Source organism: Gasterosteus aculeatus, chromosome 4, assembly GCF_964276395.1.
Source record: "Gasterosteus aculeatus chromosome 4, fGasAcu3.hap1.1, whole genome shotgun sequence".
NCBI lineage: Eukaryota > Metazoa > Chordata > Actinopteri > Perciformes > Gasterosteidae > Gasterosteus > Gasterosteus aculeatus.
The window spans coordinates 13,719,160-13,734,305 of record NC_135691.1 but is presented as its reverse complement, the minus strand read 5'-3'; the positions used below and the strand labels follow the sequence as shown (position 1 = coordinate 13,734,305).

At 41.1% G+C, this 15,146-nt stretch overlaps 1 protein-coding gene across 1 annotated transcript; it reads left to right on the top strand.

Moving 5' to 3' along the window:
* Positions 1–5,379: 5,379 nt before the first annotated feature.
* On the top strand, positions 5,380–12,250 carry mchr2b (melanin concentrating hormone receptor 2b). The gene is made up of 2 exons (XM_040173881.2): positions 5,380–6,141; positions 8,049–12,250. The coding sequence occupies exons 1-2, from the start codon at positions 5,738–5,740 to the stop codon at positions 8,686–8,688; spliced, it is 1,044 nt and encodes a 347-aa protein (XP_040029815.2). The 5' UTR covers positions 5,380–5,737; the 3' UTR covers positions 8,689–12,250.
* Positions 12,251–15,146: the final 2,896 nt, after the last annotated feature.

Sequence of the window (15,146 nt, the reverse complement as noted above, 5' to 3'; positions counted from 1 at the left end):
CAGAGCAGGTAGCGCCTTTTTGGTCTCGGAGGGAAATTGGATTTAGTTGTTTAAAGGATTAGTTTGACATTTAGGGAAATAAACATAGTGAGTCTTTGGCGCATATTTAGATCAATAGATCAGTACAACTTTTGCGTTTGCACATTAACTACATATAGACAGTGCTGTAGTGGTAAAATTAGAAGTGGGTAAACTCTGAATTTTGTGATCATACAGACCTCGACGCGATGCGAAGCAACGCAACACAAAGCGTCGCGACTAAGGCTGTCCTGGCTATATTGCATTATGTTATCAGTAAAAGTCATCTACAATCAATGACAATGAATAAATGTGTAAGTAGTTTGTAGTTTATTAAATCTATGAAAACAGTGAAGAAAAGTATGTCAACACAACATAACAACATAATTGCAGATTAAGAACTATCTACATACGGAGTCTCCTTTTTACAGTAGTGCCCAGAGGGCCTCCTTGTCCTCCACGTCAGGTCCTGCCTTGCACAGAGGAGCCATGAACCCCAGAACACGTGTTCTGGGGTTCATGGTTCCTCTGTGCTTCTCTCTCTATTGGACCTGGTGTTTCTCCTCTCCCTGTGCTCTCTGCATCATTGCCTGTCCTCTCACTGCCTGAAAAAATATGTTGCATTTAAGAGTTAACCAGTTTAGCAGCCTGTCAATTACACTGACAACATGAGTTAAAGGAACACTCATGTACTACCTATGTCATCATAAATAGCCTATACAGCATGTTTTTTTCACATTGAGAACTGACTTGTTTTAATTTCTAATCTACGCGTCACCAGGCACTGATTGGATGCTCACAGACCACAATACAGCGCAGATGAAAAGGATTCAGACTACGGCGTTCATATGTTCAACAATAGGGAACGTAGTCTTAGCTGTTTTAAAATTACACCAAGTTTATTTCGGATTATTCCAACGGAAGAATACAAGGTGCAGGGAACTTTGAGGTGCGTAAACGCCACTTAGGGGTGCGTAAACGCTATTTATAGGTGCGTAAACGCTATTTCCAAATTCCAGAGGTGCGTAAACGGCGTTTACGTGCGTTTACCCTCCACTACAGCCCTGCATATAGATGAGCCAGCAGATGGTTAGATTAGTTTAGCATAAACACCGGAAAGGAGGAAATGGCTAGTGTGGTTCTTACCAAAAGGTGGCAAAATCTGCCTACCAACAACTTTGTAAGTCACAAATAAACATATTCTACTTTTTTTAAATACATGCAAAAACAAAGTAAGAAAAAACGCTTATTTAACTGCACTTGTGCCTTTCACTATTTCTTATAACAATATTGTTTTTTCATTGTTTGGGCAAGTCTTTGCTTATAGGGTTATTTTAGTTAGATAATGTTGCAGCATTAATTAGCAGGTACGCCACACATGGTTTGTTAGTTAATTTTACTGAAAAGACACTCAGGGGTCGAATGTCTAGCCCGGACCGACACAGTTCTATTCTCTTCCAAATATGGACATCTCTGGCTCCGGAAAAACAAGACGTTGAAAGCCCAAGCCGTCCACTTCAGCTTCACTTCGGCTGTCTAAGGTAAATGGCCAAACTACCATTTCATTCTGAAAGAGATGTTTGGAACTCAGTGGCAAATTATATATTTTGCGTCATGAACTCCTTAAGGCTGAGAGGCAAGAATGGCTGGAGGGATGAAAGGAGGAATTAGATGGCCTGAAGATCCAGATATTTTCATTTTATTTTCAATTCATACATCGAAATGAAAACGTTAGACTTCATGCAGCCGTTGAATGATGGGAGAGGTCCTAAAATCGAATGCACAAAATCAATATAACGGGTACATTGTTTCTGTCCGCTAAAAAAAGCTTTAAAGTTCGGTCTGCACCTTATTACTTTACATTAAGAGATCCCTAGAGAAAATGATATATATTCATATATTTATATTTCATACATAATACATATGAAAACAAACAATGAAGACCGTGAGATGTATTCTAAAAGTTTAGGTGTTTCAGTAACAGGGATTTTACTCTGAAAGCTGCTCATCCAGCTTCCCTCAGATATTAGACTTAGACTAGACCGTACTGTCAGTTATACCCCCCAAAAAACATGATCAATTTCAGAATGTTTTTAATTAAAGGGTTGGGACATCTGTGAGCGAGGCGATGACTTGTTGCAGCAGGAACAACCCCAGCAAACATTTCACTTTTTAACATGCAGATAGAGAAATCATTCAACAATTTACAGCTGTGTAAATTGTTATCAAAGTGCAGTGAAATGTTATTGCGTCACTATTACAAAGAATAATGCCAGAATCTGTCTCCATGCCGATGGTTTCGTGTTTATGACTGTTCTCTTTGTTTCCGCTCCCTCTGTTGAGTCTGTTTTTACTCCTCCGATGGCTCCATTCGGTGGGCTTCAAGTGATCAGTCGAGCTTTTATGAGCAACCGCAAGCAAGTGCCGTGAGCACGTTACCTAACTAATGGGGACTACTATAGTGTAGGTTTTAACAATTACTTGTCCAGCACTCTACTGTCAATTAATAGCTAACACATATCTTGTAGAGCCGGACCAACCTATTCACAATTAATACACACTTAAGTTTAATATATACGCGTAATTGCGCATACGATAAGTGTAAACCATTTAAGTTGTCATGTTTATCCCTCACTTGACAGAGGCAGATGGAGGGGTACGACCCTACTGACCCGGTCTTGCACCAGCACTTAGAGGAGCAGCTGCTGAAGGAATGGAAAGAACTCACAGGCCAAATCTTTCAGCTTTGGGTGACCGGAGAAGACTGAAGTTCATGCTAATCTCAACAGTGCCGTATTGCAATGATTTCTCTGTCTAAAAAGAATTAATGTGGCCCATGTGGTTATTTATGTCACATAATGCTTAATGAACGCTTTAGCTGTGTAATACCCAATGTGTTTCTCAGGATTGGAAGTGCGGGCAACAAGGAAATGGTCTTACAGGCAGGTGTTAGTAGGTGTGGAAAGGTTTTGGTTGAAAGGCACATTCAGATCGAGGAGCACAATGCACAAGGCCACTAAGTTGAAATAAAAAAAGGATTTCGGCTGCTATTTGTTGTGAGTGACAGAGGGGAAAAAAGGTGAGCAGGTGAATTAGGAGGTCTGGTGAAAAAGTATGAGGGCATCCACTGAACAGGTGATACACCGTTTCGAAACAAGTGGGAAAAGTGTCTGAAGAGACACAGAGAGGCGATGTGTGACGGATGAGCGCCGTCTTTGAAATAACTTGTATAGCTTTGAAGAACAGAAAAGTGTTCAATTAACAAATATGAATAATGAAATCATTTGTGTCGAGAAATGTTAGCGGAACCTATTGGACGTCCATCCCAGTGATAAAAGAGATTGCTCCTAATGTCGTTATTGGCTCCGCGAGGCACTTTGACACAGCAATTCTATATCATTATTATGTTAGTAGAAATAAAGGGGACCTTTTAAGCTTCTTATTAAAATTGCATAGAATAGGTTTTGAGTCTTCATAGCCTAAATATCTCCTGGTGTAATTATGACACATCTCCCAGACAGCTGGGTATCAAGGATATGAGCTTTTGATTTGTGTGAATCCAACTGTGATGACTGAATGTGATGCACAGTGGAGAAGGTATAATCAGCTGTTAATGTAATCAAACATTTCATGACTTTGGCAGCCCTCTTATTCCCTTTTGCATCATTATTCCTCCAGCATCATTGCTTTATTTCACTGAGAAAACACTCCACTTTCTGGGCTGTCTCTCATCGCCAACGCAGTCAACCGCTGCTTGGGAGAAATGTTAAACCTCTCCTTAATCGATCCATCCAGCCGTCTCTCTTTACACAGGAGCACCATTTAAAGCTCACAATACTTTCGTGTTGGCACCACCAGCAACGTTTGTGACATGTGTTAACATCACAGTGATAACAAGATGGCTTCTTTTAGTTGTGCTAAACAACAGTGCTTTGAGGTAAATACCAACATGAAGAAATGTGCTCTTGTCACAAAACACAAAGTCACTCAACACTGATAGGAGCCATTATGGAGGCATTTGGTCACATATAAGACATTACATGTCATTTAGCTGACGCTTTTATCCAAAGCGGCTTTCAATAGGTGCATTTCAACCATGAGGATACAAACCCAGACGAACAAGAAACAAGAAAGTGCAATTTCTTCAAGTAAGCCAATTTGCAACTTGCTATAGATATAAGCCATTACAAGTGCAATGTGAAGATGTGAAGTCTCTCTGCGGTCCTGCTGTCATCAGGGAGCTCGTTCCACCATTTCGAAGCGAGGACAGCAAAGAGTCGTGATCTAGTCGAGTGTTTTGCTTTCAAATAAAGCATTGGACAATTTTAAATGTTGATTGGCGCTAGATGAAAAAAGTAAATCAGCATACCTGTCCAATCTAGAGCCCCTTCCTCCATCAGATATTCAGACCACTTCACACTTTCATCCTTCAGGAGATGTACAAAGCTGAAAATACCGCGCCGCACAAATTGCCTACATTCCAAAAAATTGGATTAACCTTGAATGTTAAGCTTTTTCTCAAGAAAACTGGAACGCTCTGCAAAGCAGATGACCTGCATTATGGGGACCCGAAGCATCGCCTAAGATCCTCCCCATCCTCGCCTGTCCTTGAATCTGTGATGGAAAGTCCAAAACATTTAGAATGACTGTTTTAGCCTTGCTGACGTTGTGCCACCTTGTTTGACTTTCCATTCAGTCTCCACTAACACACTCGATGACCATCTATGTATCTCTGGCAAAGTTAAACGTCCGATCTGAATTGCGGAGATCAAAATAATAGAACATGAATAAGTAGAGTGAATTACGTTTAGGGAGTGTTTCTCTTGTGCCCATTGAGGCAGGTCTGCTATTGTTTTAGGAGTGTTAAAATGAGTATAATATTGAACTTCATCTGTTCATCATAAGGAAATAGAGAGCGTGGAAACCTGAAACCTGAGGACAGGTATAGCAAATTGACAGAAGGGAATTAAATTGGCCGGCGTTGATGAACACCATCCTGTTTTTAATCTTAACACATTTTGTCCAATCTAGTGTGACTAGAGGTATACTTTTATTCACGGTAGAGATATTAGTTTATTGGTTTTCCATTCAAATGCCATAAAAGGTTGATGTGTCATGTCAATATCCAAATACAGTAAATGTTATTGAAGGTTTAAACATGCAAGCTGTTGCCTTAATAACGGTGTAGCAGAGAGTAAACTTAAGGGACAAGAGAAACTTCTTTAAAGTGCATAATGCTGAGTTCCCTCTCGTGCTTTATTTAAACGTCGAATCAAAGCGAAAAGTTGGCCAATATTTCCGGGCTTCAGAGGATCTTGTTTTCATTTGCTTGTTTCGACATGACGCCGCGCTGTGTGTTGGCAGGGAGGGAACTACTGTCCCCCCAGGCGCACTCCGCTGTGGTAAAGCGCACATCGCGGGCGGGCGCGCGCTAAATGGTCTGGCACCAGAGATAAGATGTTCCAGTGAGCATCAGCGCTCATGCAGGCAGCCGTCATTAGATCTGACATCTCCCTGTTTGAAATCATAGCATCTCAGTCGGGGGTGGCTGGGGGGAAATCCACGGACGAACTCGAGGAGAGGACACGCATACTTTTGGAGAGTGCGCGAGTTTGGCTGCGTTTGGAGAGTTTGGAGACCGGACGCCTGCCGGAGAGCGCAAAGTGCGCACGTCGACCACAGCCGTGAGACCGAGGCGGTTGTTTAAGAGGATCTTAAGATGAATGACACGGCCGTTTTTTGCCAGAAAAACCAAACAGAGAACTCGTCTGACGTGTCATGTCTAAATTCGACCCCTTCGTCTTACAGCCCCATCGACCTAACCACTTTCATGCACATATTGCCTTCGATTTACGGCATCCTGTGCGCGGTGGGGGTCATAGCCAACGGACTGGTCATCTACGCGGTGAAAGCGTGCAAGAAGAAAATGGTGTCAGACATCTACGTGCTGAACTTGGCCATAGCCGACATGCTGTTCTTGCTCGTGATGCCCTTCAACATTCACCAGCTGGTCAGAGACAGGCAGTGGGTCTTCGGAAACTTTATGTGTAAAGCGGTGGTGGTGGTGGATGTCAGCAACCAGTTCACCACAGTGGGAATTGTTACTGTGTTATGCATCGATCGGTGAGTGTTGATCGAATCCTCAAAAACGTTTGACTAATTACGACTAGTTGGGGGTGAAATGTCCCAAGCGGCACAGGACCCCCCCCCCCTCTCACAGCAAAACACAGCATTTATAAAGCTGAACACGTACTTGATCAAAGTTTGGGTAAAATAATCATAATTATAACAACATTTCCTTTGTGAATGAAGCTGAACGTGTTTCATCTGTTACCATATTCGATTGACCATCAGTGGGGGGGTAATCTGTGCAACATGCATTGAAAATGTGGATTGTCTGTGATGTGTACGCGTAGAGGACATTTATAAATGAGTCTTAGAATGATAAACATCTAATTTTGATGGTAATCACCAAAGCAGGAGTTTCTCCCCAATCACACTTTCAGTAATAATATACATAATGCAGTTCTGGAGGGCCACTAACAGCTAATTTATCAATATTGTTTTATGGGATCTAGTCTTGACAATGCAGACTATCCTTTCAAATTACTGTCATTACATACGTAGTTATAAAGGTTCATGTCACAAATAGATGAAGTAGAGACTAAACTTCAATCCCATAATTGCAATATTTGTTCAAAAGAAGGTCGAAATAATGATAACCCGTAACAAAGGAACAAACAAAAAGAGGTCTGTTGTGCCATGAAAACAACTTAATTACAGTGTTTAAAACATCCCACAGGCCTGATTCAATTTAGTGTTGTTATTTAATTCAAAAACAGAGAGTTTTCAAACAGCTCCAATGACACCACTGAACGTCATGTCGATACAAGCAGAAACATTTCTGAACCGTTATCTGAATTTAGAAGCAGTCACAGTGAAAAATTCAGCTTCTAATTTAAATATTACCAAGTTAAATCTGTTTAAAACATTTATGTCTATCCGTGTGTTTTTTTTCTCCTTCTGAGCTGTGAAACTACCTGACATTATATTCTTAGTTTACAACCATCTGTATTCCCCTCAGCACCAACATGGTGTTGTTCTAATCCTCGCGGGAAGATGTTATTTCTGCCGGTTGCACTTTAATTAATGTCACCGCAGCTACGTGGATCTATAACATGCTCTCGTTTCCCAAAACACAGCACTTGTGAAAAAAAGTGTAAATATTTGTCGGGGAGCAACAAAGTATATTTTATTTAGTACAATAAATCCAAGAAGCATTTAAATATTACAAAGAGATACTTTTGCTGTGGATGTTTTTTGCCCTGAAACCATTTTCTCTCATGTTATTTTACAGCGAGACAACTAGCGAGCGTTAGACAAAGGGACTCCTATGCTTGACTCAAATGTCTTTAGAATTTAATGGGTGCCAACCTGAGAATCGCCTTAGCTACATAACGTCATAATCTTACATCAATGTGTCTGAACTGAGGCAAAACACCTGTAGACCCGACACATTGATTCAACCATCACACTAAAAGTATATTCAACAGGGAACTCATGGAGTCTCCATCGCTGACCACACTTCCAAACAATGATGAAGTTGTTTCGTTTGTTTAAGATCTAGCAAGACCGATCACGGCAAAAGCACGCAAGAGTATGATGCAAGGCGTAGACTGCAACTGCGTCATTCTCTCCACTTGAATGGCACTTCATGTAAATGATGATAAAGGGGTCATTGACTTGACGGCCAATGTCCTAAGGATGGTCAACTTTGTCTGGCTGAGTACCTCAGCACAATTAAATGCAAAAAATGTGTTCATTGTCCACCGCTGTCACCTTTAGAAACTGTGCTAATTTGTCACAGCATCTATAGCGCACATATTATATTGAGTGTATCTGGGATATTTTACTCGATTTCCTCATTTTCCGTGCTTGACTTGAGTCTCTGAACTCGTCATGGATGAAAATGACTTGAAGTTCTTTCATTTTTAGCAAAGCTCTGACGAAGAGCCCTCTTTTCTTCTCAGGTACATAGCTATTGTTCACCCCACCGCAGAGAGGAGGACCATCCAGTGGACCATCGTCATCAACATGCTGGTGTGGCTGGGCAGCTTCGTCCTCACGGTCCCCGTCATGCTGTACGCCAAGGTTGTGCGCAGACAACATATGAAGGTGTGCATGATGAACCTGGACGGGCCGGAGGACATGTACTGGTACACCCTCTACCAGTCTATCCTGGGCTTCATCATCCCCCTCATCATCATCAGCACCTTCTACTCCCTCACCCTCTACCACGTCTTCAGCTCCATCCGCCGCGTCAAACGCAAGCAGTCCGTTTGGGCTAAAAGAGCCACCAAGATGGTGCTAATGGTCATCGCCCTGTTCCTGATCTGCTGGTCGCCGTACCATGTCATCCAGGTGGTCAACCTGAGCAACAACTCCCCGACTATTGCGTTCGTCTACGCCTACAACATCAGCATCTGCCTCAGCTACTCCCACAGCTGCATCAACCCGCTCATGTTGCTCATTTTTGCCCAGAATTACCGCGAGCGCCTCTGCTCCAGGAACGCACTGCACAGCTCCCAGCACTCGTCCAAGGTCACCGTGGTCAAAGCTGACGGTTCCAGTGTGACCGGTGACCCCAACTACCGCTGTACTGTCATCTGATCAAAGACGTGTCTTGTTTTTCATGTAAACCGGTTCGCCGCTCGCCCTGAAAAGGAAGTAGTTGGATTCAGTTTTCAACACAGAAAGGATTCGATAATTGACACCGCAGGAAAATGTGGCTGTGAGGTTTGAGCAGAAGCGTCAGCCGTGAGTAAGCAAACGTCAAGAATTCACTCACTGTCACATATAACCATCCCTAAAGCGGACATTTATCTTTCTCTACTTATCCTTGATGGATGAACCTCCATGTCGCACAATTGACTCACGATCATAATAACAATTACATACAGAATGATATTTTTTGCAATATTATTATTTACGTATTATGATATGAGTTCATCAACCCAGTGCTTTCCACTCCTTTGTTGTTGTTACAATAAATGCTAGGAGTTTTGTTATTATTTATTTATTTGTTTGTATTCATTCTTTTTTTTATTTGCTCTTTTCATACAACAAGGCACACAAGACGTCACCAACATATCTTTTCCCGTACGGACCTGGTATCTGGGGTTCATCCCTGTGCTGTTATTACAATAAGTCTGGATGAAAGATGGTCAATTTACAGAAGATATGCATCAAAATATTCTGTTATCAGAATCAGTAAAGCAACTGTTTGCTGTCCACACTATGTTTTATGCATTTTAACAATCCAGTCGCACAAATTGAACCTTTGCAAAGATACAAGCAAGTTGCGTTCAACAGATCCAGGATTGCTCTCCAACAACATTCAGAGTAACCCTGGAAACAACAAACCCCGAAGTTTCTGATGCACATGAATGCATCTCACATTGATAACCGGGGAGCCGGTCAGCAGGAAGCAATAGAAGCAGGGAACCAATTTGGCCAATGGTTTTTTCACTAATGGTTATGTTGTTTTTGACGAAAACAAACTTAATTAATTCAATGGCTGCGAGCAATTATAAAAGTATGTCCCAGATCTCTGCTGCACTTCTGCTTCAAGCAAAGTCTTGATGTTATTATAGTTGGTGCAGCCACAAGATGATGACGGACCCGATAACATTCTAATCCCCAGATCCAGAGATACATTATTTGCATCCATTTATCAGTTTTACAGCATGGAGCTCTTTGCTCAAAATGTAATATTGATCAACGGTAGTTCTGTTAATTATTATATCAATGTTTATAATATTTCTTTTGATATAAATCTCCCAGTCAACAAGTAGTAAACATGGCCTAAAACACGAGGATCCAGTTAGTCTTTATACATTGTCTAATCTATTGTTTTATTTTTTGGGGGTTGATTGTAAACCACGAGGACCTCTGTCTGTTTCTATGTATTTTATGTATCAACCTCTCTTTTTGCTTTACTGGCCCTTTGCACCAAAGCACACAACCACATGTGCTCAACAGTGAATCTAAGGTAAACCCCCCCCAGATGTACTGCTGAGTGAACGGATGGGCAACAACTGGAGGGAATATCAGTACTGACCTTTAAAGATGACCTGATGAGAAGAGTCGCTGAGGAGGGACAGGGTGAAGTTTTCTCCTTTTGGATTACGAGCGTTGAATAACCGTCATCAATTACAGGCTACACACAGTGGGATCCCGACAACCAACAAAACGGGAGTGCAGCCTGTGAGATCCGTCACTGACAAACGAGCACTCTTATAATTATTCAGCTTCCAGAGGGCTCGGGAGGAAATCAAATTCCGCTTCTCAGCGGGAAGAGTTGCTTAAAGGAAAGTTTGATCTCGTTTGATCATGTTATGACGTCTTCAATCGGATCGCTTTCTGATAAGGATCTATTAAGGCCCATGAATTGTAATCAATGGTTTCGTTAGTGGGTGATAAAATGTACCGGTAAAAAACAATGTTTAGCTGGTGTTTATCCTCTGTTTTGTAGAGATGTGTGAATATTGTCGTCTCTCAAAAAACTCGAGGCTTCTCACTTTCTACTTAAACATTAATAGGTTGTTTAATATAGAGAATTAGGCAGTCCAAAATGTGTACCATTAATTAAAACCTGTGGACCCGTTAAACCCCTCATCCCAATTAATTATAATTCAACCGTTTGATGAACTGAAGAAAAGACACTGCAAGTTATGGTTTGTTGTCGTCGCGTGAGAGTGAAAAATGCAGAATAAATAAAATAAAATAAAATAGCGGCGCAAACATATTAAGTTAAATGAAAGGAATGTTATGTACAGTGGAATATGTATTAAATTAAATTAAATTAGAAAATTAAGTTAAGACAGTAGTGTTGTTGTTAGACACACATTTCACATTTAGAGTTGTGTTTGTTTTTAGACAGACCATTTCTGTTTGTTAGACTCTAATCACAGGCAGCTGCTTTACACTCTCACCAAGAGAAAGACCAACAATGACCCGTCAGTCATCACAGCCCTACAGGGGGTAAGTTGTGTTACTTAGTAATAATATGCATAGGACATCATATTTTATTTCCTCTCTTTGTTTATTCCGCAGCTCCCTGAGCTACAGTTAGAACCCAGCTGTCCTTTTCCCTGCTGGGTTTCAAATCAAATAAAAGGCATGAACACACGCAGAGGAAATACATATAGACAATATGGACAATAACAATGTTTTGCACTGTATTGTATTGTGATTCTATATGTTGATATTACATATTGAGTTAGATGGTGTGAGTTGTATTAGTTTGCTAAATAATATTGTGGTATTGTCCCATTGTCATGATTAATCAATGTCCTTCAGATTGTGATTTTTGTATCATCATCACTATTTTCAATATCAAGGCCAATCTGTTTACTCAAACTGCTCAGAAACTGCTTTGAAGTGTACTTTTGGAGACAAGGAGCGACTTTCATAATGGGTTCAGAGGACCGATGCAGTAATATTGTAGGAACAAAGACAGCATGAAGGACAGGTATGAATATCATGTCATTTTGCCTGATTGTATATTTGCATAATGAACAAGAAATTTCCATTTAGATTATCTTTTATCCTTAGAGTTATTGTATCTGACGGCAGTGGAGCACTTGATGTTATAAACTGTGTGTCGTGTGATGTATATGTTTGGTCCTTCGCTGTGCCGTGTGCAAAGATTGTAGGCATTGTTTTTACTTGGATCCCGGCTGAAGTACCAGCTGGGCAAAGCTGTAAACTGTTAATTTCATAATATGCAGGCTGTGTTGCTAATAACAATTTCAGCAGTGTGCATAATTTTTACGTGTTGCTGTTGTTGAATATGCTCTGTATTTGGTGGTAGTTTTCTCTATTTACGGCAACTTTTTCTTGAATGCTGCTCATTTTTTAAATTCGTGAAGACATTTTCTTAGTTTTGGACGGCATAAAGCCCTCTGGGCCACCATCGATAATCCCTGATCACGTCATCTGGGTAATCGTATCAGAAGACTTCAAACAATGTTAACACTGTGTATTGCTAAAAAAAAGTCTAGTAAACAAATGATCACAAGCTAACTTGGGGACATATTTTATATTTGCGTTCCCGTGGTTCATTCCGGCCTGGTTGACTTTGAGATCTTACTCGGTGTCTGCTGTTGTAAAGTAGTTTTGTGATAACTGGTTACTGTATCCACTGGCCAATAAAAACCTCCAAAGCTCATGTGGTTGTTGTAGTTGATGGTAATTCTGAACATGTAAAGATTTAGAAAATCATTATACAACATAATTTCCCCAATATTAAATAAAACTACATCTGTACTTTGCGGATACTGTTCGGAGGAGTGACAAATGGCTGTGCACAGTTTACCTTTTACATTTTTATTTAATTCATCACCATAAAGTTACCAGTAATATCAACTGTAAAGAATTTATAGATGAGTCATTGTTATTGTTGATTAGTCGAGTAGAAATATTCAAAATTCAGCTTCCATTTTCCTCCCTCAGCCACACACAAATAAAAACATTATCTTTGACATTTACTGTATTTTTCACAGGCTCCTTAGTCATTTATGCAGCAGGATGCTTGGCGATACCAATGGAAGAACTGGAAAAGGATTGCTTGAAAAGGAGCAATTTGCTGAGGCAGTCTGTCCACCTCACGTTGGTCCGATGTTGCGGGACTTATTGTGAGTCTGTGCGACCATAAGAAAATCTGTGTTGATAAGTTTCACAGTCACAAACAATCTTTCCCTTTCATGGCCGAGAAACTTTGGTCATGTTGACAACTGCGGATTCCGACTCCAGAGAACTCCATCCATCCATCCATTGTCAAACCGCTTATGCTGTACACAGGGTCGCGGGGGGGCTGGAGTCCATCCCAGCCAACTTCGGGCGATAGACAGGGTACATCCTGGATTGGTCGCCAGCCAATCGCAGGGCTACACAGAGACACACAACCATTCACACTCACATTCACACAACTACGGGCAATTTAGAGTCCCCAATCAACCTGATCCCCAGAGCATGTCTTTGGACTGTGGGAGGAAGCCGGAGAACCCGGAGAGAACCCACGCAGACACGGGGAGAACATGCAGACTCCACACAGAAAGGCCACTGGGTGGAATCGAACCCAGGACCTTCTTGCTGTGAGGCAACAGTGCTAACCACCATGCCGCCCTCCAGAGAACTCGATAAGCTTTATTAAAATAGTTGCAGCTCAAGTATGTACCGTTTTATGAATAATACTCTCCTGTCATGAGGGTGAGTGTTTTGGTAATTCTGGATCCTCTGTGTAATTTGATTTGAAAGTTGTGGAAACAGTTGAACAAAATTATCACGGTAGTAGCTTTCCTTTCTCATATTTGATAACATTGCCTTAGGACATTACTTTATCAACCAGATGAGACTGACACAGCAAATTTGTCATGAAAAATGACCTTTTCCCTTCAGGAAAAAACAATATGTTCCTGAATAGGTTCAAATCTATATGTAAATAAAGTCGATGACACATTCTCTCATGTATCTTGAATAAAAAGAAAGCTGCAAAGCATTGGACTCCGAACAAAATAAACAACTCCAACGGATAAAAGACAACGAAAGGATCATTAAAGTTAAAAATACCAAGACTCCATTTTATTTTAATTTTATCTTTGAGTACAGACTAAAAGAATTGGATAAGGCTTCATTTGTGAGATATATTGCTTTTGCTTGGAGAATATACAGGCTTATTTTCCAAAAAGTATGTTTTTCCTTTTGAATGATAACTAATTTTCTTCCATAATAAACGTCCCCTGCTGTGCAAAGGGATTTGCCTTGTTCTAAAGTAAAGTGAACCTATCTGAATCATCTTCCTCTGCTCCACCCATTAACTGGTGCAATATGGACTGCAAAAAACCCATCCCTGTCGTGATTCAAGAAACGGTTGGGCAGCAGTCTTTTTATGGGCTTACACATAAATCATAAGCTTCTCCCGTTGCCTCTTCGTGCACTGACTTCCCTTTCCCATCTCAGTGAAGCAGATACCTCCAGGTCCCACAGGAGACAACATAAATCAAATCATTCCTTACACTCATGTCTTTTGGGCCGGGCAAAAAAATCAGCCAAACTTCCTTTTTTTTCTTCCCTCCTCCTTTTGCATTAGAGGAGGTGCTATCATTACCACATCATAAAAGATGCACATCTGACAAATTCTACGCTCTGCTGCTGAAACATTAAACAGGATCGGCCACATCGAGTAAGTGGGCTGGTTTTACAGCGCTTCTCAGGTGCTCAGGTGGAGAATTATGGCTTGTGAAACCAACACTGACTATAAAAGCTTCACTTGTTAACACTAAAAACGCTGCTCTGTCACCGGCGCTGTCACAATATCAGGTATTTCACGCTTGAAAACGTTGATGTGCAATAGAAAGTACGGCGGCCTCTGCCGTATTTCCGAGACAGACGATAAATCAACAGCATGTACATTTCAGGTCACCCACCGGCCACGCCAAACTTTAACCAAATAGCCCACTGTGCCACAGCACACGTCTGTTTCTATCGCTTCAAACTGCATCGTCAGAGATAACTCACGGGTTTCATGAGAAGCTAACTCTAGTTATGTTGTACCTTTTACGTGTTGTCAATAAATCTCATGAAAAAAGGCTACCAACTAGGCTTATTTCTTCACTGCTTTAGCGTCATCCACAATAATTAGTTGCAACACCAGTGCACTGACTGACATGTTCCTTCATTACAAAGAACCTTGTTTATTTGAATTCACTTCCACATGAATTACCCCTGTAACTGTAAATACTCATTACTGAACCAAATTATAAATAGTGATCCGCAGCTAAAAAAAGTTCCTCAGAAAAATGCACAATTAGCTCCTATTTGAGTAACATTGGCTAACAATCCTAGTGCTCAGCCTTTTTTAGTCAGAGCTCTTTTTTGGGGGGTTAAAGTGAAGCTGAAGATTTGTAAAGAGTTCCAGGTCCCTGAAAGTGCTGCTTGAGGAGTTCCCGTGAACTGCTCTGCTTTTAGTGCATGATGGAGCACTCGACTGTTCTAGCTCACGGCCCCCGAGCTGGACGCCTCTCGTACGGCGCTTACGTCCCCTTTGGAATGAACATGTGACAGCA